The following is a 21,090-nucleotide window of genomic DNA, read 5'->3' as shown; positions in this document are numbered from 1 at the left end:
GAGCATTGTCGATAACCAAGTAAAAAATACAGACTGGAATTCCCTACTTAAAATAAACGATCCTGTAACATTAAACGTGTGGACAGACTTATGTATTCGTCGAACATGTTGTCTATTATTTTAACGGTATAATAGAACACAGAAACTAAGTAAATAATTAATTTATTAACTTGATGCTGATATTTCGCTGGTGTTATAACCAGCATCTTCAGAGCACAAAAACACTGTTTGTCACAATACGCGAGACTAAAACAACATGGTGTACTTAAACAAAATTGTAGCAGAAATCAGGACTCTAGTCTTTGTGTTGCTGCTACAATTTTGTTTAAGTACACCATGTTGTTTTAGTCTCGCGTATTGTGACAAACAGTGTTTTTATGCTCTGAAGATGCTGGTTATAACACCAGCGAAATATCAGCATCAAGTTAATAAATTAATTATTTACTTAGTTTCTGTGTTCTATTATACCGTTAAAATAATAAACAACAGATCCTGTAACATTATATGAGAATGTTCAACTAAAGTACACAGAAATATACAAAAAAGCAACAAAATCTACACAAATAAGGCGACAAACAGACAACAATCCATAGATAAATGACGACATACTAAATACTATTACTGTAAAAGAAAATCTATGGAAAAAACTTAAAAAGTCACCCAGTAACACACGTTTACAAACCTTATACAAAAACACAAGAAATAAACTAACAACAAAAATTCGTACAGCAAAAAGATGCTACTACTTCCAAAAATTCAAGGAATATAATGACAACAAGGAATATAATGACAACATATAATAACAACCTGGATTCCTTGGAGATGAGGAGGCTGTGGAGAAGGTTCAGAGAAGAGTGACCAAGTTGGTGAGTGATATAAAAAATGCTCCCTACATTGATAGATTGAGAGCTTGTGGATTGCAGAGATTGGTTGATAGGAGAAGAAGAGGGGATATGATAGAAACATTCAAATTACTAAAAGGTTTTTATAGGATTGATGCAGGGGAAATGTTTCAGCTGTGTGATAATGATGGAAGAACAAGAGGTCATCTCTGGAAATTAAAGAAGAGTGTGGTTAACAAAGGTGTCAGAACAAGGTTTTTTGCCTGGAGGGTGGTGAATGAGTGGAATTCATTGCCTGACTTTGTTGTGAGCTCTTCATCTGTAAATGAATTCAAGAAGAGATATGACAGATATTGTTTTGCTAGTTTGGGTCTCCCGCGATGAGTCTACTGACTCCATGGAGATACCCGTAATAATAATAATAATAATAATAATAATAACATTAAACAAACATGGGCTTCACTCAACGAATTAGTAACCCAAAAAAAAGAAAACTTCAGCACAAGATTTTATTGCAAAAAGCTTCGGTCAGGACACAAACCAAGAGGAACTAGCAGACTCATTCAACATGCTTTCACAAACAACATCACACAACTCAAAAAAGACAAACTACCAACGATCAACAAAAAACTACCAACAAAGTCAACAACAAACGATGTACTTTCCACCCATAACAAAACAGGAACTGAAAGAAGCAATCCTACAACTAAAACCAAAGACCACTCCAGGAATAGACAAAATAAGCCTCACAGACCTTATAACACACTGTGAACAAATAAATCCAATACTTTTGAAACTCGTGAACATAATATTCAACACAGGCATTATTCCACAACAACTAAAAACTGCAGTAATTACGCCAGTATACAAACACGGCAAAAGAAACGATACTCAGAACTACAGACCAATAGCTACACTACCAGTCATCTCAAAAATAACAGAAAAAATAACACACACCAGACTACAGAACTATTTACAGAAGTACAGCATCATCTCACAAAACTAATACGGCTTTGAGAAAACAAAAAGCACCATTACTGTATTAGAAGACATCGCCGACACAATAAAAAGCTCTCGACAAAAACAAGTACGCCGTCCTTATACTGCTGGACCTAACCAAAGCATTTGACACACTTGAACATGACATACTACTTACCAAACTATATATGCAGTGTTCCTCTTATACCTATTAAGTATAAGAGGAACACTGCATACATGGTTCAAGAACTACCTCTCAAACAGAACACAAGTAACAAAAATAGGTACATGTCACAGTCGGAGTATACAAGTAAAACACGGTGTACCTCAAGGTGCCGTATTATCACCCACTCTATTCAACATATACATTAATGATGTTCGTAACATATCCATAAGAAGTCAAATATTTCAATACGCAGATGACACTGCACTACTAGCAATCCACACAGATATTAACACAGCTCTCTGCAAAGCACAACAAGACCTAAACGAAATCACAACATACTTCCACCAAAACGCAATTCTAATCAATGGCACCAAAACACAGATGTTGATAATACACAACCCAAGAATCATACGCCCCGCATCACTATCGATACATTGTCACACATACCGTTGCATTAACAATTGCGAACAATATTCCGAAATCAAACCTGTAATACATGCAAAATACCTCGGTCTCTATATAGATTCCCACCTTAAATGGACAAACCATATAGAATACCTACACACCAAACTCTGGATCATCGCAGCAAAACTCTTCCAAGTTAAAGACATTATTCCACCCAACATAAAAAAACTCCTATATCACGGTATCTGCGAATCCCTACTCAGATACGGAATAACAGTCTATGCAAATACATCAAACAGCCACCTAACAAAATTAGAAACACTACACAGGAAAATCATGTCAACAGTGATCTGGACACCTTACACGCAACAACCAATATCCGACAAGCACATGGCGATACACAGAATTCTGAGCATTAAAAACCTGAAACACTACATGACATTAACAAGGAATTACTTCAACATCACCTACCGAAACAAGAGAGACACATATTGTATAACACGGCCTACAACAACTCTCTACATCCCCACACCCTTCAATAACTCATACGGTTCTTTTGTGAGATCACATCAGATACCCACGCAATTCAACAACCTACCAAGAAAGTTAAAACACGTAGATAACTACAGAACATTAAAAAACGAACTTTGGAAAATATACCAACAAAGTTAAGAAACCATTAACACTAATATACACATCACAAATCACTAGCATCCAATGCCTACATCCCATACATAAACAGTAGTAGCAACAACACAAATAGTGAAGGCTTAATTCCACTCTCTTCATAAACGCTAACCCAAGCTTCGAAGGAGGTGAGATTAACTTGCCTCGCTCATCTGCAAGTAATCCTTATAAGCAAATGCAGAAATTTGTATGTATAATTACTCTTTCTCAAACTTTCTCAAAGTTTATCTACATTTCTTCAAGCCATAGCAGCTCATTGCTTGTCAGTGTGGAAAGCATGGATGAATTTGGCATATGATATCCTCTGATAATAAACACATTTACTCACCTGCAACTTCTGAACATAAAATCAATCTCACATTCTTGCTCATCACAATCTCATACATCTTCTAAATATTGCTCTTTCTGTCAATTCTGCTACTCTCTACTTTATCAATGAGACAGTTTGTATCCATCCAGGAGAAAAGATGATCAGGGTAGTTTAAGTGCAGAGTATAAATTATATATGAGGGAGAGTTAATGATATTAGGAGTAAATGATATGAATTGTGAAACAGAGAATGCTAAGGTGGATACAAGAAAACTGTTATGGACAGCATCAAATAACAGCATATTAAGGAAATTGGTCAGTGAATGAGCAAAGATAATAAATGGCATAATGGCAGAGTAGTCTGAGAGAGAGAGAAGTGCTGTTGTCATGAAGGTGTAGAATGAATTTGAAATGGTTGCAACAACAACAACAAAAAAAAAGGATGTGCTTGATTTAATGTAAAGAGGCATTTGGAGAATCTGTTATTAAAGAGAAGTTAATGGAAGAATTAAAGGCAGATGTGAGAAGTAAGAGCAGATATGAAAGATCAGGCAGGCAGATGTGATATTGAAAGAGTGTATTTAGTGTGAAGAATGGAAGCAGAAATGAATGTATGTGTCTAAGAATAACTACAGACAAGATGGGATGCATGAAGATCATTTACATGAGGGATGCGATAACTGACCTAAACCTTGACCATTCCACTTTCTTCAAACCAACAAGTTATGAATTCAAATAGAGAAGACATTGCAAATGTGCTGCTTTGGCTAATTATAGACTACAAAGTGAAATGCTATGTTTGTTTAAAAATTCTAGGAGTATCAGTAAAAAGAAAATAATTTAGGACATTGCTTGAAGTAAGTGGCTTGAAGATTGTTGGTATATGTGATTATAAAGAGTGGAGATGATATATTGATCAGGCAATAGAGATCAAAAGGTATGCTAGTTTTAAGTGGCACTTGTGCTGTGAAAATCTATGAAGGGAGGAGTTATACTGGAGGAAGTAGGGGAGACAAGAGATCTGGGGTTGATGATTGATAGAAACCTGAAATTTAGGGGACATATTGCAAAGGTGGGGAAGGTAACACAGAGGATTGTTGCAGTAATGAGAAGGACACTGACCTGCAGAGATAAAAGGGTTATCATTCCCTTGTATAAGACCCTGATCAGACCACACTTAGACTATTGTTCTCAGATTTGGTCCCCAGGATTTGAATGGGATAAATTAACTGTAGAAAGGGTACAAAGGCAGATAACAAAGATGGTTTCAGGACTGTACCATGTTAGTTATGAGGATTGGCTGAGGGAATGTGGACTGCAGAGTTTGGTGGATAGAAGAAGGAGAGGTGATATGATTGAGACTTTTAAACTGTTGAGAGGTGGTTACAGGGTTGACACTGGGGAGTTCTTTCGCTTGGTTGAACAGCGGGAAGAAGTGATGATAAGAGGCCATCCCTGGAAGTACGAAAGGAAACTGTTTGCAAGAGGGTGAGGAGTGGTTTCTTTGCATGGAGGGTGGTTGAACCATGGAATGCATTGCCTGATGGAGTGATGACAGCAAGAACAGTCAATGAGTTTGTATTTCTCAGGTGGGGGGGGGGGACTTCCCCTCAATGAGTCTTGGTAGATTTGGTGTTTCTTAGGGAGGACCTCCCACGATGAGTCTTTTGACTTCATGGAGGCCTGAATAATAATAATAATAATAATAATAATACAGTACATAGATATTTCAATTTGAAACATGTTGATCATCTCCAGTGTAAATAACAATTCAAGAGGCCTATTGGAATAACAATAAATTTCACAAGTGAGCCATGTGCTAGAAATATATTGCAATTGACAGGAAGTTGACTCACACACACATACACACAAGTAAAAGTGATTCCTTTGTAATTGTAAATAATAGTTTTGTTTGTTTGTTTGTTTGTTTGTTTGTGTGTGCATGTGTGTTAATTTCATATCAATTGTAATATGTCATTTCTAGCATCCAGCTTGTATGTTACTTGTGAATTCCATTGTTATTCTACCTTTTAAATTGTCAGTTACTCTGAAAATGATCTGTTAGTTTCAGATTGGCATATCTGTATATACACATTATTAATAAACTTTCTTGTGCTTGAATGTTTTATAGTTTTGTTCAAAAAGCATGCTGTTTATCTTGAGGATGGGAGGAAGAGTTGAGGAAGTGCTATCAATGATAGTAGAGAATTTATGACAATCAAAGTGAAGATGCAAAATGAGAAGAATTTCTATAATCTCATCTAGAATTCAGCAGTCTTGATATCATTGTGGTTATCAACTTCTGCACCATTTCCTAAAACTCTTGGTTTCGAGATCTGAGCACAGTAATCCAGATGCAGTTGTAAACAAAGGCTTGTAAAAAGATGCAGCTTCGTATTCTTACAATCTCACAAAAACAGAACCAGCAGTAATTAAGTCATTAAAAGCCAAACAAAACATAATAATAACGAAATCGGATAAAGGCAATGCACTGTCGTCCTTGACAACATACATACTTAAGATGAATCAACTAGTAGCTGATAACAACACATATAAGCTGAAATTATAACCCAACAAAAAGGATAAAGGATAAAACAGAGAAACTACTCAAGTCCGTCACTTCTTGGCCACCAGACACAATTAAAAAACTCAAACCCCACTACGCCCATCCCTCCAGAATATATGGAATCCCGAAAATACACAAACAAAATATGCCCTTCTACCAAGCATGGAAGGAATAGACAGTCCTAATTACCACTTAGCCAAGAAATTAGCGGCAACACTCAAGGAGTTGGTAGGTCATTCCCCCTCCTACATAAAAAACACACAACACTTTATAAACAAAATTAAAAACATAACACTCGACAAAGACGACTTATTAGTCAGTTTCGACATTTCTGCCCTTTTCACTGACACAATTCTCCTACTACAAAACAAATTTCTGCCCAACATTACAGCCCCTCTTTGCCCATGTACTACAGTCCGGTTACTTCGTATGGCAAAACAAATTTTACCTACAAAAAGAAGGTACAGCCATGGGCTCACCACTATCCCCCCCCCCATCGCTAACTTCTACATGGAAACCTTTGATCAAGGAGCTCTTGATTCTGCCACGCTAAGACCGACATATAAGGTCTACAAACACTAAACACATTCCTTAGCCACCTGAAAAAACAACACGAACGCATACAATTTACCATCGAAATCAAAATTCGCTCTCGTTCCTAGACACACAGTCACACGTCTTACCTCAGGCAGTCTATCCTTCACGGTCTACTGAAAACTGACACACACTGGCCAATACATACATGCTAATTCATACCACCACCCACCACAAAAATATGGAGTCATTAACACCCTTAAAAACAGAGATACAATAATTTGCTCTAACCAACAAGCCCTCAAACAAGAACTAAAAATCATCAGCGACACATTCATAAATAATGGCTATAACAAAAATACTATTAATAAAATACTCCATAAAACAACAACAAAAACGAATCTAGATTACAGTAAAACCATAGCCATCCCATACATTAAAGGGTTATCAGAAAAAATCAACAAAATCCTACAACAAACCACCCACTAAACTTAAAACCATATTCAACTCCTCTAAGGATCCTCTCCTCCCATTAGCACATCCTGGAGTCTATTGCATCCGCTGCACCTGTAACTTACCGTACATTGGTGAAACAGGATGGACAATCCCTATATGCAAGAAAGAACACATTAGACACATTAAATATAACCATTATGGGGGAAGCAGGCCTCTCAGACCACGCGATCAACACCTTACACCAAATCAACTGGAAAAGCACCCACTCTTTACACCACACAGAAACCTGGTATGAAAGGAAATTTAAGGAAGCCTGCAAAATCCTGATAAACCACCCAAATATCAACAACAAAGATGGCATAAAAATTCCAAGGATCTGTATGGCACACATTCAGCCTACCTAATATATAAGATCCAGCATAAGTCAGAATTCTAGCCAATCTTCAGCTAGTATTAGAAACCATTCCATACCAACTGGCTGGAATATACAAGTATAATCATGATGTTAATATATGTATATAGATAGATACTTGTTGTTGTTGCATCCAATGTATTTCTACAACCAACAGATAACACTAATAATAGGACTCTAGCATTGATGTATAATTTTATTTTATTTATTTATTTTTTTTTTTTTCACCAGAGGTCAGTCCAACAATTGTTGTAGCTGTTGGTCAGTATCTTTAACAAACCAGTTTGATTGTAGTGTAGCTTGTTTTCTGTGTATAGTTGTATGTTCCAGAAGATGACCTTGACATAAAGGTCGAAACGTCGAATGTAGATTTTAGTTATATTAAACTAAAGTTTTTATTCAAACATGGTAGTTGTCTCCATAATTTTCAAAAATGTATTCTTATTCTTAGAAGTTCGTATGGCTCTTAGTAAGCTGTAATCCTATGTGCTGTTTGTTTTTTTTTTACCTTTGTGATGTGGTTTGTGAACTTCAGTTTCTTTGTCCACCATCACTCCAGGATCCCTCTCTATGAGAGGGATCCTGGAGTGATGGTGGATATTTTTCTTGCAGAAAAATTCGATCAGTTTATGCCCGTCAAATTTTTTTTCAATACAAAATGCACAACTCTGTATTTGGAAATATTGAACACTAGTCTCCATAGCACTAGTAATTATTACAAGAATTGCCTCATGGAAGCAGGTGTAGGAATTACTCCTTATTGCCTTACCATACTTTGCATCACCAGCCAAATACAGCTGTTTCCTTTCACTGCTGAACAAAATGAATAGTAATTGTTTCAGAACAAGCTCTGAAGTATTTCATTGGTTCCTTCTCATTCACTATTGAATTGTGCTGAATGAGAATGTATTATTAATTACTATTATAGAACAGAGAAGGGGGGGTGCACAGATTGGAGGGAGAATAGGACACATAGTTAAATAAAAAAATGGAATTTATACAGTTACTAGGGAATAATTACCTGAAACAGCATGTGGTGGTGGGAAGAAGAGTTAAAAGTGAAGAAGAGTTAAAAGTGCTGGATTCTGTAATAGATCCTATGATACTTAAAGATAAGTATTCAGTTGTTTACTGATAATGCAAAACTGGGGAGGCAATAGTCAATAAAGGTTATGTAGAGATCTTGCAGAATGATTTAAATAAATTGCAAATAATGGTTATCAGTTTAATTTGGCAAAGTGTAAGATTATGCAGTTTGGATGAAAAGATTACATACTGTCTATCATATCGATGATACTGGATGACAGGAAACTGATCTAAGGATTTAGGGATGCTGGTGGACCAAGAGTCGAAGTTCAGAGGGCATACTGCAAAAGTTAACAAAATAACTCAAAGGATTGTGTGGATGTTGAAAAACACATTGACAAATAGTAGTATGGAGATTTCATCCCTCTCTATAAGGCTCTGATAGCTATTTCTTGACTACTGTGTACAGATTTGTATCATTTCCCCCCCCCCTCCCCCTTGGGGATGTGCAGTTGGTGAAAAGGAGCCAGAGATGAGTGACTAAAATGGTGATTGGTCTGCGGAATACTCCATGTGAGAATAGATTGAAGGTTTGTGGGTTGCAAAATTTAGTTGATAGACAGAAAAGACGGAATATGATAGGAACTCTTAAGTTGCTAAAGGACTTCTCTAAAACTGGTACAAAAGCAACAAAGGAAGTAGAAATGAAAGTCCTAGGAAGGTGTTCTCTGTGGCACTAGTAGATAGCCTTGTTTGTACTGTACAAGGAGTCCATGGACTCATTGAGTAATGGTCCATTTAGACACTCATACGTAGATACCACTCATACGTTTCATCAAATGCATTCACTGAGGTTGCACTCACAATATTTAATGATAGAGGATATAAAAAGGAGAGGATATAAAAAAATGTAAATTTAAATTTTAAAAAATTGGAAATAAGGAAAATGAATTTCTTGAGTTCTTGAGAGATAACTATCTCGAGCAGCATGTAAAGGAGGGCATGCAAGGATCGAGAGTTTTAAATCTGATCATTTCATCAGCAGATGTAATTGCGAATGGAAGTTTGGCACTTTTTTCCAGTTGGTGAGAATAATCATGAAGTGATCACCTGGGTTGCGGCTAGCCACATGGAGACTTCTGTGAGGAAAGGATATATGTGGAATTACAAGGCTGGTGATTATGACCAGCTTAGAAGACAGCTTGGAGCTATAGCATGGAATGAGGAGTTGAGCAGTAAGGAAATAAATGCTGCTTGAGAAATGACAAAGAAATACATAACAGCATCAATGTGTGAATGTATTTTGAAGGACAAAAGGCTGAATAAGACTGGTGTGAAATGGATGAATGAGGAGCTTAAGCATGAAATCTGGAAGAAGAAGATACTTTGGAGGCAGAACAGGATGAATAATGATAACTTTAAAACAATTCTCCCTTTATACATGAAGTGTATAAAGGGAGAATTGTTTTCCTTACTTACCAAGCCAGGAGAGTAAGGAAAACAAAAGTGCAGTATGAGCAGAAATTGGCAAATCAGGCAAAGAAAAACCATAGTTTTTAGCTATGTGGCAAGTAGAAGGAAGAATGATTATGTTAAGATGATGTTAATGGATGAAAATGGTAGAATGGTAACTGCTACAGAACAGATTGTTGAGGTATTTGGTGATCAGTTTATAAGGGTGTTTCATCCTGATCAGGGTGGAATCATGAGGAACTTAAGTGTAGAGGACATAGGAGAGGATGACTTAATTGTGAGTGAGCAGGAGGCAATTGAGGAAATAACCTTGATGTCAATAAGGCAATAGGATTTGATGATGAAAGTTTATTTTTCACTTGGTTAGAGTATAATAAAATTAGTTTAATCCTTTATCCAAGTGTGAGCAAACAAAGTTTGCACCTGAAAGTATCTTCAAGAGGCAGAACCAGTACAACGAGTTGCCCTGGTGTTGTACCACCTTACCCCAGTCCTGGAGATACTTTTAGGCGCAAACTTTGTTTGCTCACACTTGGATAAAGGATTAAACTAATTTTATTATACTCTAACCAAGTGAAAAATAAACTTTCAACATCTTTCTCTAAATCCAGAGTAATTTATTAAAAAAGGGTGGCACACCATTTGGCAACTCCTATAGGTAGAGATGACCTGCTAATGCTTCTGCCTGGTATCTCCACTTGGACCTAGCTCCCACTGAAGAGACCTCAATAAAGGTCGAAACTAGTCTGGGTAGTGGCCCTTCCCTTAATGCATAACATTAGACATATCCGCAAGGAGATGTGTTTTGCATTATAGGAGATACTGAGATAGGAGTGTTGGTAGCTTGCTCCACCTTTGCAACGAGTTGTCCTGGTGTTGTACCACCTTACCCCAGTCCTGAAAATACTTTCTGGCACAAACTTTGTTTGCTCACACTTGGATAAAGGATTAAACTAATTTTATTATAGGATTTGATGATATATCACCATGCATCTTAAGGGAGTGTTACAGGGAAGTAGTAGCATTGGTAATCATGTGGCTTCAAATTATAGGCCAATCTGTTTATCTGAAGTTGTGGTGAAAGTACTTGAGAGAGATTGGTGAAAAGGAATACAGAAATGAGTTGATAAAAGCAGTATTCTCTATCCTTATCAGCATGGGGTCTGTTAAAGGAAGATCATGATTTACTATCTTACTTCTTTTTATCTTACTATTACTTGGTGACAAATATCTTGGACAGGGGAGATGCATATACAGTTGTGCACTTGGATTTTACAAAAGCTTTTGATAGATTCCCGCACAACAAGCTTTTAAATAAATTGAAATAGATGAAATTGGATAACAGACTTCTGAGTTGGATCAGTGACTGGCTCTCAGATAGGTATCAGAAAATTGTATATGGGGGTGCAGTATCCTGAAAGAGTGAGGTCACTAGTGGTATACTGCAGGGATCAGTTTTGTGACCATTGTTGTTCAAATTGTATATTAATGATACTGGGATTGGCTTAAGTAGTGACATGCAGCTGTTTGCAGATGATGCAAAATTTGGAGAGTAATGCAGATGTTATGGCCTTACAGGACTTGAATAGATTGCATGAATGGGCAAGTAAGTGCAACTATTAGTTCAGTGTTACAAAGTGTAGGTGTTGAAATTTGATAAGCAATGATTGGATGCAAAGTGTACACTAGGTGGGGAAACTTTAAAGGAGGTAGAGGAGATGAGAGATCTGGGAATGGTGGTGGACAAGCACCTTTTGTAATATGGCCCCTGCAGTTATGATACCATTATATAAAGCCTTGATCAGGCCTCATATGGATTATTGTGCACAGATTTGATCACCAGGTTTTCATGGTGATGAGGATATGTTAGAATGGGTCCAGAGAAGATTCACAAAGTGGTCTTTAAAATGTGGAGTATGAGGTCCGATTGAGAGAATGTAAATTGCAAAACCTCATGAATAAGAGGAAGATGGGGAGATGATTTGATTAAGACATATATGCTAGTCAGGGGGTTATTATCAGGTTGACATGGAAGAGATTTTTTATAGAATGGCAGAAGCAGTTGAACAAGAGGCCATCACTGGAAACTGTATTAGGAGGATATGAGCAGAGGAGTGAGGAGTAGGTTCTTTTCATTTAGAGTGGTTGGTGAGTGGAATGCATTGCCTGAGTGTGTTGTGAATGTAGACGCATTTAAACTGATTTGATGTGTCTACATTCACATTGAATGTAGGCACATTGAATCAGTTTAAGGCACAGTTGGATGGGTATTGTGTGCGATAGTCTGTACCTCCCGCAATGAGTCTCTGACTCCATGAAGGTCAGATGTTGATCATAATAATAATAATATAGTAATATCAGTTTATGGATTAAAAAATATTCTATTGCTGTATATTTTCAAGTTAACATGTAATTTTTTCCTAATGAAGTAAGCCATATTGCTTAGGAATTTGGTTAACTGAATAAATGTTTTTTTATTTTCATACTTAATAATGTGATAATACCAGAATCATTACAACCATTTATTAACATATTTTACAATCACAAATTCGATGAAGAAAATATGTGAGTGGGTTTCTATACAGCATGTGATAGGAGAAATAGGTGAACTTTAGAATAAAAACTGATTCAAGTCATAAATCAGTTTAAAAAAGGTGCGTGATGGTGAAACATTTTGAAAACTAATGCTTTATTCTCTTTACAGTATTTGGTGCAAGGATTGTGCAGCAGCTAGGTTCTCATTCCTCCACCCTGTTTGAGTACTAACAGGGGCAGCTAAAGCTGCTATCAACCAAATGCATGCAATCGAACTAAAATGCTCCCAAATTCCTGCCCTAAAGGATCCTGGGGCCAGGCCTAAAAATAATATCGATTAATATTGAAGGTTTCTCCAGTTTCTCTCATTGCAAATATTTACAGAGATAATGACTGTAATAATGAATTGTCATTATCTCTGTAATTTACAGAGATAATGACCTTGCTCTGCCTGAAAGAAACTCACAGAGGGGTAGGTGCCACAAGACCTTATATCCATGGCATGAAACTCATCAAAGAGATACCCCATGATAAATATAGTAGTGCAATATTTACAAATGAAAACTTAATTCCATCATCCATTGACTCAAAGAACAACAGAAACATTGAGATTATTATAATCACATTTAAAAATCTCAATCATCTCAGTTTATAAACCACCAGAAGAAGCTTCCTCCTTCCCCAACATCCTCCTCGATAATAATGTATACATGACTAATGTTGTATTAGGTGACTTTAACAGTCATAGTATTAACTGGGGTTACACAAAGTCCAATGAAAATGGAGAACTTGTTGAAAAATAAGTTGAAAACCTTTCTCTAAACTTGATACATAATCCAAAGCTCCCTACATCATTCAGCAGTAGCAGATGGAAGCGAGGCTATAACCCTAACTTCATATTTGTTAGCTCAAAAATATCCAACATTTGTGTTAAAAAGGTTTTAAATCCCATTCCACTTACTCAACATAGACCTATAATGCTTCAATTCAACCAGCCATTATGCCTAACACAGTCCCTTACAGACGACGATTTAATGTGAATTCAAAAAAGCTAATTAGAAGGGTTACACGGAAGATCTTGACTGCTCCATAGAACCACTTCCTCCAAACCCTTGAGATTATCCCCAATTCATAAAAATACTGAGGTAAATCTCTACCAAACACAGTTCCTGAGATGCCGCACAAACTACATTCCAGGCCTTTCCAGTGACATACAAGCCCAGTATGATAATTACTTACTTACAACACCAACCCCTTCTCAGAGGAGACATGCAGGAGAAAAATTATGCTCCAAGATGGCAGAGGAAAGGCGTTCCTCATGGAAAAAGAAATAGAAGAGCTTGATATAGTAGCAGAAAGGCATGGAACTTTATCAACAGAATTAGGAAAGATTTCACTAAGCCATATAAGCATCCACAGGTAACAGCTAATCAAATTGCTCACTAGCTGCTGCTGAATGGAAAATTCCCTAAAAAGCACCCAAAAAAGAAGATACTTAGAACCCCAAGTGAGGAACAAAATATGATTAACTCAGATTTCACCATCACATCACTGCCATAATCCTATTAAAACCTAGAAAATATGCAGGCCTTGATGATATCTGTAATGAACAAATTAAACATTTTGGATCCAAGACTAAAGAGTGGTTGTTAAACCTATACAACACTTCCTCAAAACCCTAAGGATACCAACTATCTTGAGGCATGCTAAAATGTGGCTTTTCTGAAACTAGGGAAAACTCCAACCGAAGCAAAAAATTACCGACCTATATCACTACTCAGGAACCTTTTTAAATTATATGAACATTTATGAATATAATAGATTTAGTTTAATCCTTTATCCCAGTGAGAGCAAACAAAGTTTGCGCCTGAAAATATCTTCAGGACTAAATATAGTGTTGTACTATCTTATCCAGTAAGTAGTGCAACACCAAGGCAACTCGTGGCAAAGGTGGAGCAAGCTACCAGGCACTTCTAACCCAGTATCTCCCATAATGCAAAACACATTTCCTATGTGGATATGTATACTGTTATGCATTAAAGGGATTGGCCCAGTGAGAGCAAACTTTGTTTGCTCTCACTGGGATAAAGGATTAAACTAAATCTATTATAGTCTAACCTAGTGATAAATAAATTTTCAACATCTTTCTCTAAATCCAGAGTAATTTTTACAAAAGGTGATAAACCTTTTGGCAACTCCCATAGGCACAGATGACTTGCTACTGCTTCTGCCTGGTATCTCCAGCTCTGGGCCTGGCTCCCACTGAAGAGACCTCAATAAAGGTCGAAACTAGTCTGGGTAGATGGCCAATCCCTTTAATGCATAACAGTATACATATCCACATAGGAAATGTGTTTTGCATTATGGGAGATACTGGGTTAGAAGTGCCTGGTAGCTTGCTCCACCTTTGCCACGAGTTGCCTTGGTGTTGCACTACTTACTGGATAAGATAGTACAACACTATATTTAGTCCTGAAGATATTTTCAGGCGCAAACTTTGTTTGCTCTCACTGGGATAAAGGATTAAACTAAATCTATTATAGTCTAACCTAGTGATAAATAAATTTTCAACATTTATGAATATGCTACAACCCCTAATTGAACCCTATCTTATTACTGAGCAGGCTGGTTTTAGACCAGGCAAATCCTGTACATCACAAATTTTCAACCTTACTCAGTATATAGAAAATGGTTATCAGCAAAAACTAGCTACAGGAGCAGTCTTTGTAGACCTAACTGCAGCTTATGATACCATAAACCATCTGACACTCAGAAATAAAATATACAGAATAAATAGAGACTATCACCTTGTCCTCCTCATCCAATCACTCTTGGAAAACAGACGCTTTTTTTGTGGACCTGGGGGGGGGGGAATAGGAAGAGCCGCTGGCATCTCCAGAGAAGTGTGTTATCACCGTTACTTTTCAACATCTACGTCAATGATCTCCCCCATCTTTCCAGGAACTAGAAATTTTATCTATGCTAATGACCTTGCCATAGCTACTCAATCAAAAAGTCCATTGAAACTACTCTGTCACTTGCCTTAAATAATCTAATCACATATCATAGCAGTATCAATTAAAACCAAACCCCTTGGAAAACCCAGACTAGCCTTTATCACCTTAACAATAACAGGAAGAACTTTTCCACCAACAGAAAGCTACAGATTTCTTGGGAAGGCTCTAATATAGAACATTCCTGGAATCCATTCTACCTCGTGCGACTCTCGATCACACTCTTTCATATAAAACACACATAGAAAAAACAAAGGCAAAAGTGAATGCAAGAAATAATATACTAAGAAAGCTTACCTCCTCTAAATGGGATTCAGACCCTAGCACACTGAGATCTTCTGCTTTGGCCCTTTGCTATTCTTCTGCTGAATATGCCTGCCTAGTATGGTCCAGATCCTGCCATGCTGAAAAACTTGACCCAACACTGAATGAAAGCTGCCGCTTAATTGCATGATGCCTTAAACCAACACCACTAAGAGACCTGTATACTTTAGCTGGTATTGAATCCCCTTCAATTCGAAGATCTGCATTCTCAGCTGCAAAAGAAGCAGACAAATGAATGATGAACGCCACCCACTATTCAGCCAGACCACAGTGCCCCAAATACTAAGATCCCGACATAGCTACCTAACAACTGTTGAACCACCTAAAAACCCTCCAGAAACAAAACTTCAACAAGGCTTGCACTATACCCTGAGAATAATACTGGAATTCTAACAGCCAAACATCTTCCACGCGGTGCCCACTTGGACTGGAATACTTGAAAAAGCCTTAACAGACTTAGAATGACAGAATGCTGCAAACAAAAACCTTATCAAATGGGTCTACCTCACTGTACCAGATAATTGTGAGTGGGACAACCTAGTCCATGGAACACCTTCTTTCTTGTCCCCCTTCTTCAATCACCTTGCACAAACGAGGACCTTATATCCTGCACAGAAAGAGAAGTTGATTATGCAAGATACCGGAGGAACATCTGACCATATTTATTGTGTATAACTTATGTATAGTTTCTTTTTTCTTCATAATTTACTTATTATTCCCTGTATAATTCACCTACCAAATTTAAGCTGTTCTCATTTGTAATGTATCCTAATTTGTTGTAAATAATGTTGTACCACTTACTTCTGTACCACTTGTGTTTGGATATGAAATAAGTTGTGCAAACCATAAATATAAATAACATGCACATCGCATAACCTATAGACATACTTTGTAATGAGTGAGTAATCTATTTTGTGTGCATCTAGTTAATAATTACATTTGGCTATAAATAATATTTTAATTTTTAGGTAATACCCATCTTCCAGGGAAATTTGATATAATAAGAATTGACTTGAATCCTTCAGAGCAATATAAATCCGTAAGTATAAATAGTTTAAAAACAAGAAAATATATGTAGTTAGACACATATTACAGAAATATATTTATATTGCATTTATCATTTTCTTCTTGTGTTAGGCTCAATGGTTTGTTATGAGTATTTTATAAAAATTTCTATAGATTTATGCTATGATCATTTACTTTTATCTGTATACTCCTCTATTGATTGTGTTCTTTGGCTGGTTTGTCTATTTTGCAGAGCAAAAATTTCTGCTGCCTCTGTATGAGACTAATTTACTTTCAGATAAAAAGCACTTATAACACTTCACATTTGAGATAGGTTACAAATCCATATCTATATAAAAAGTAGTATAATTGCTGACTGCATTGCAGAAACACCATAAACACTATATACTGTCTGTATTTGTCTGACATTTCATCCATGGGAGATTTAAGAGGTACTTTGTTTTTTTTTTTAGAAATTTGGATGAATGCACGTATCCACAGCAAAAATGACGAATAACAATTTATCCTATTTAATATGACATCTCTAATAGGAAGATATTGCTTCACATTGAAGATATCTGTGAAGTTTTGAATTGCAGGTATTTTCAGCATGAAGACCTTCAATGTTACAATCTTCATTGTTCTACATCCCTGTATCTTCGTACTAAAGATGCCAGGATGCAGGACAAACAACAGTAATAAGCTTCTGTTATAGGATATTCCTGTTAGGAATGAAGTGTAATCTACTCTATATATATAAAAATAAGCCGAAATTTGAAACATTTTTATGTCATGATGGTAATACTGTTATTTTTGACCACACGAACTATAGGAGAGAATAAATGACTATTATTTGGATTTTTTTTGGTCAAATTTATTTTAAAACAAAGTTATACCAACTAGTTTCACCAACTGTGGCTGCTGGCTTCATCAGAACAAAATACATCTTTTATAAAAGATGTATTTTGTTCTCTGCTCAGAACAAAACCTTAATAGAAACCAAAGGACTGATTCTGCCCGAGATCTGGTAGACCCTTGTTAGATCTTTCAACATGTCAGAACTGAATTTTGCCGCCAACTACAAATTGTTCCTACACAACAACTAGCAGATCATGCGTGTGATGTACGCATTCTTTTGCTTTTATATAAAAAAATACAATTGTGGTCGGTTTATTTTATGATTTTAGTGTTAACAGTTTTTAGCATCTTAAATGCTAAAAACTGTTAACACTAAAATCATGTTCTTACTATTTTTATACATCTTTTACCCTGATGAAGCCAGCAGCCACAGTTGGTGAAGCTAGTTGGTATAACTTTGTTTTAAAATAAATTTGATCAAAAAAACCCCCAAATAGTAATCATTTATTCTCTCTTATTTTTATGTCACGTTTTTTGTCTTACCAGTTTACCAGTCTGGAACTCGGGAAATCGGGTGCCAAGCGGAGGGGGGGGGCCCTAGTATAATATAAAATAAGAAAAGGTTATATTCGTTACCACAATCATCACCCATATTTTTGAAAGATTATTATTATTATTTATTTCAGGCGACTCCAGGAGTCCTTAGACTCATCGAGGGAGGCCCTAAACATCGTGTCCACACAACTATGCGATTACATTCTCACAGTATCTATCATACCTTGCCTTGAACTCGTTCACTGTCATAGCACCCACAACAGGCTCTGGCAGCTTATTCCACTCATTTACCACTCTAAAAGTAAAGAACCCAGCTCTAACACCCCTGCTAACCACACTCTTGCCCAGCTTCCATAGCTGTCCCCTAGTTCTCCCACCACCAGTCCTGATCTCAAAAATATCCTCTGAATTAATTCTATAGAATCCCTTTAGCAATTTGAATGTCTCAATCATATCTCCCCTTTTCCGCCTATCAACTAGTTTCTGCAACCTGTTCTCATATTGTTAATTCCATAGACCTGTTATCATCTTAGTCACTCGCCTCTGGATCCTCTCCACCTACTCCCCATCAAGAAGGAACCGAGGTGACCAAATCTGGGCACAGTAGTCGAGATGAGGTCTTATCAAGGCTCGTTACAGAGGTACAATAACTTGCTTGTCTCTGCTCGTCAAGGTATTTTTCAACAACCAAGTGAGTTGATGAGCTGATTTAGCTACTTTTGCAATGTGCCCCCTAAACTTCATCTCCCTATACACCAACACTCCCAAGTCCCTGGCCTCATCAATCTCTTGGAGTACAGTTCCACCAATGTGGTATACTGCTGCTAATCTTTTCACCCCAAAATGCATAACCTTACATTTTGTCTCATTAAATTGACATCCATCTCCTTAGCCCAGAACTCCAATCTATCTAAGTCATCCTGCAAGACTTTGACATCTTCTGCATTCACTATTGCCCTACCCAACTTTGCATCATCAGCGAACAAATGAATTGTTCCACTTAGATCCTTCCCTATATCGTTAATGAACAGATTAAACAGCAGTGGTCCAAGAACAGAACCCTGCGGCACACCACTAGTCACAGGCCATCTTTTGGACTCTACTCCTGAATAAACTACTCTTTGATATCTCTCCATCAACCAACCACCTATCCATCTTACCAACCCAATATCCATTCCCATATGTTGTAGTTGACAGATTAGTATTCCATGTGGTATCCTGTCAAACGCCTTTGCCAGGTCCAGCAGTATCATTGTAAACTCATTTCCCTTATCCAGTTCAGCCGTCATCTTGTTATAAAACTTGAGCAAGTTACTGAAGCATGATCTACCCTTTACAAAGCCATGCTGTCCCCTGTACAGTATCTCATTTTCATCAATCCATTCCTGTATTTTTCCCTTGACTACTTTCTCCAAGACCTTGACAACGACTCCTGATATGTTGATCGGTCAGTAATTTGCAACCGTAGTCTTGGATCCTCCTTTATGCAGTGAAACTGTTTTCTCCTCTTTCCATACCTTCGGGACTAAACCAGACCTGAGACTCAGATTAAACAACATGGTCAAGGGCACTGATAATTCCTTAGCCGCTTCACGCAAGACCCGTGCCGGTATACCATCCAATCCCACAGATGTGTTCACATTAAGGTTCTGTAATAGACTAGTCACCTCCACTTCATTCATCACTATTCCTGTATAAACTAATGGTTCCTTCATTTTTTCAATGTCACCACCAAATGATATGCTTTTGCAAAGTGCGCGCTCAGTAACTCCACTATATCGACTGATTCAGTGACCTCCTTACCATCATCATTCCTTAAAATCATTTTGCCGTGTACAGTTTTTTTCTTGCTTGCAGCATATTGAAAGAACTATTTGGGATTCTCTTTTGCTTGCATAGCTAGTTTCCTTTCATAATCCGCTTTTGCTTTTTTTACCACGCTCATTACCCTTCTGGCCTGCACTTTATACCGTTCGTGTGCCTGCAGGTCACCCCTTTCTTTAAATTCCCTCCACAGTTGTTTCTTTTTTTGCAGCTCACGCTTAATGGTGTTATTCATCCATTTAACCCCTACTTGTTTTACTATTCGGACCCTAGGTATACAATCAGCCATAACCTCCTCATTCTGTTGTCTAGGTGGTGACATTGAAAAAATGAAGGAACCATTAGTTTATATGGGAATAGTGATGAATGAAGTGGAGGTGACTAGTCTATTACAGAACCTTAATGTGAAGATCATCATCATTGTTAGTGTTCTGTTATACCATTGGACCTGTCTCTTGCTTTCTCCTTCATTTCCTGATATCCTCTTGTGCCCATTATATCATCAAGCATCATTAGTCATCTCCTTCCTTCAATTTTCTCTTCTATCATTCTTTTCAGTAGGCTGTCTCCTCTTAATGCATATCCTATCCAGTTATGCTTTCTTTTTCTTATGGTCTTTAGTAAATTCCTTTCTTCTTCAACTCTTTGTAATATTTCTTCATTGGTGATTTTTTCATTCCACTTTATTTTCTCCATTCTTCTCCATAACCACATTTCAAATGCCTCCAACATTTTAGCTTCTTTCTTCCCAATGTCCATGTTTCTGACCCATATTAGGTCATACTCCTAATATAACACTTAATAAGCCTTTTCTTTAGATTTTTATTCATTTTATTAATAAACAAATTTTTCTTGCCATAAAATGCATATTTTCCTTTGTTAATTCTTTCTTTTATTTCCATGTCACATTTTCCATTTTCTTGTATTATACTACCAAGGTATTTGTATTGTCCTACTTGCTCTACACTTTCTCCATTCATCATCACCTTGATACTTCCTGGTTTCCTGGAGACACTCATCACTTTTGTTTTCTTTGTGTTAATTTTAATACCATATTTATTGCATATACTTTCAAATTTTTGCATTAGGTGCTGTAGTTCATCTTCAGTATTAGCTAATAT

The 21,090-nt window shown here is 36.9% G+C and overlaps 1 protein-coding gene across 1 annotated transcript in view; it reads left to right on the top strand.

The window, feature by feature from the left end:
- Positions 1–21,090, top strand: part of LOC150103936 (E3 ubiquitin-protein ligase CCNB1IP1-like) — a 164,115-nt gene that overhangs the window by 33,047 nt on the left and 109,978 nt on the right. The window contains exon 3 of the mRNA XM_090397101.1: positions 16,696–16,766. Coding sequence (XP_090253227.1) covers positions 16,696–16,766 — 71 coding nt within the window. The remainder of the gene's footprint in view (positions 1–16,695; positions 16,767–21,090) is intronic.

This window comes from Typopeltis vanoorti, chromosome 8 (assembly GCF_054136105.1).
Source record: "Typopeltis vanoorti isolate ZY-2024b chromosome 8, IOZ_Tvanoo_1.0, whole genome shotgun sequence".
Lineage (NCBI taxonomy): Eukaryota > Metazoa > Arthropoda > Arachnida > Uropygi > Thelyphonidae > Typopeltis > Typopeltis vanoorti.
The sequence above is the reverse complement of the archived record's forward strand: the minus strand, read 5'-3'. Positions and strand labels throughout refer to the sequence as shown.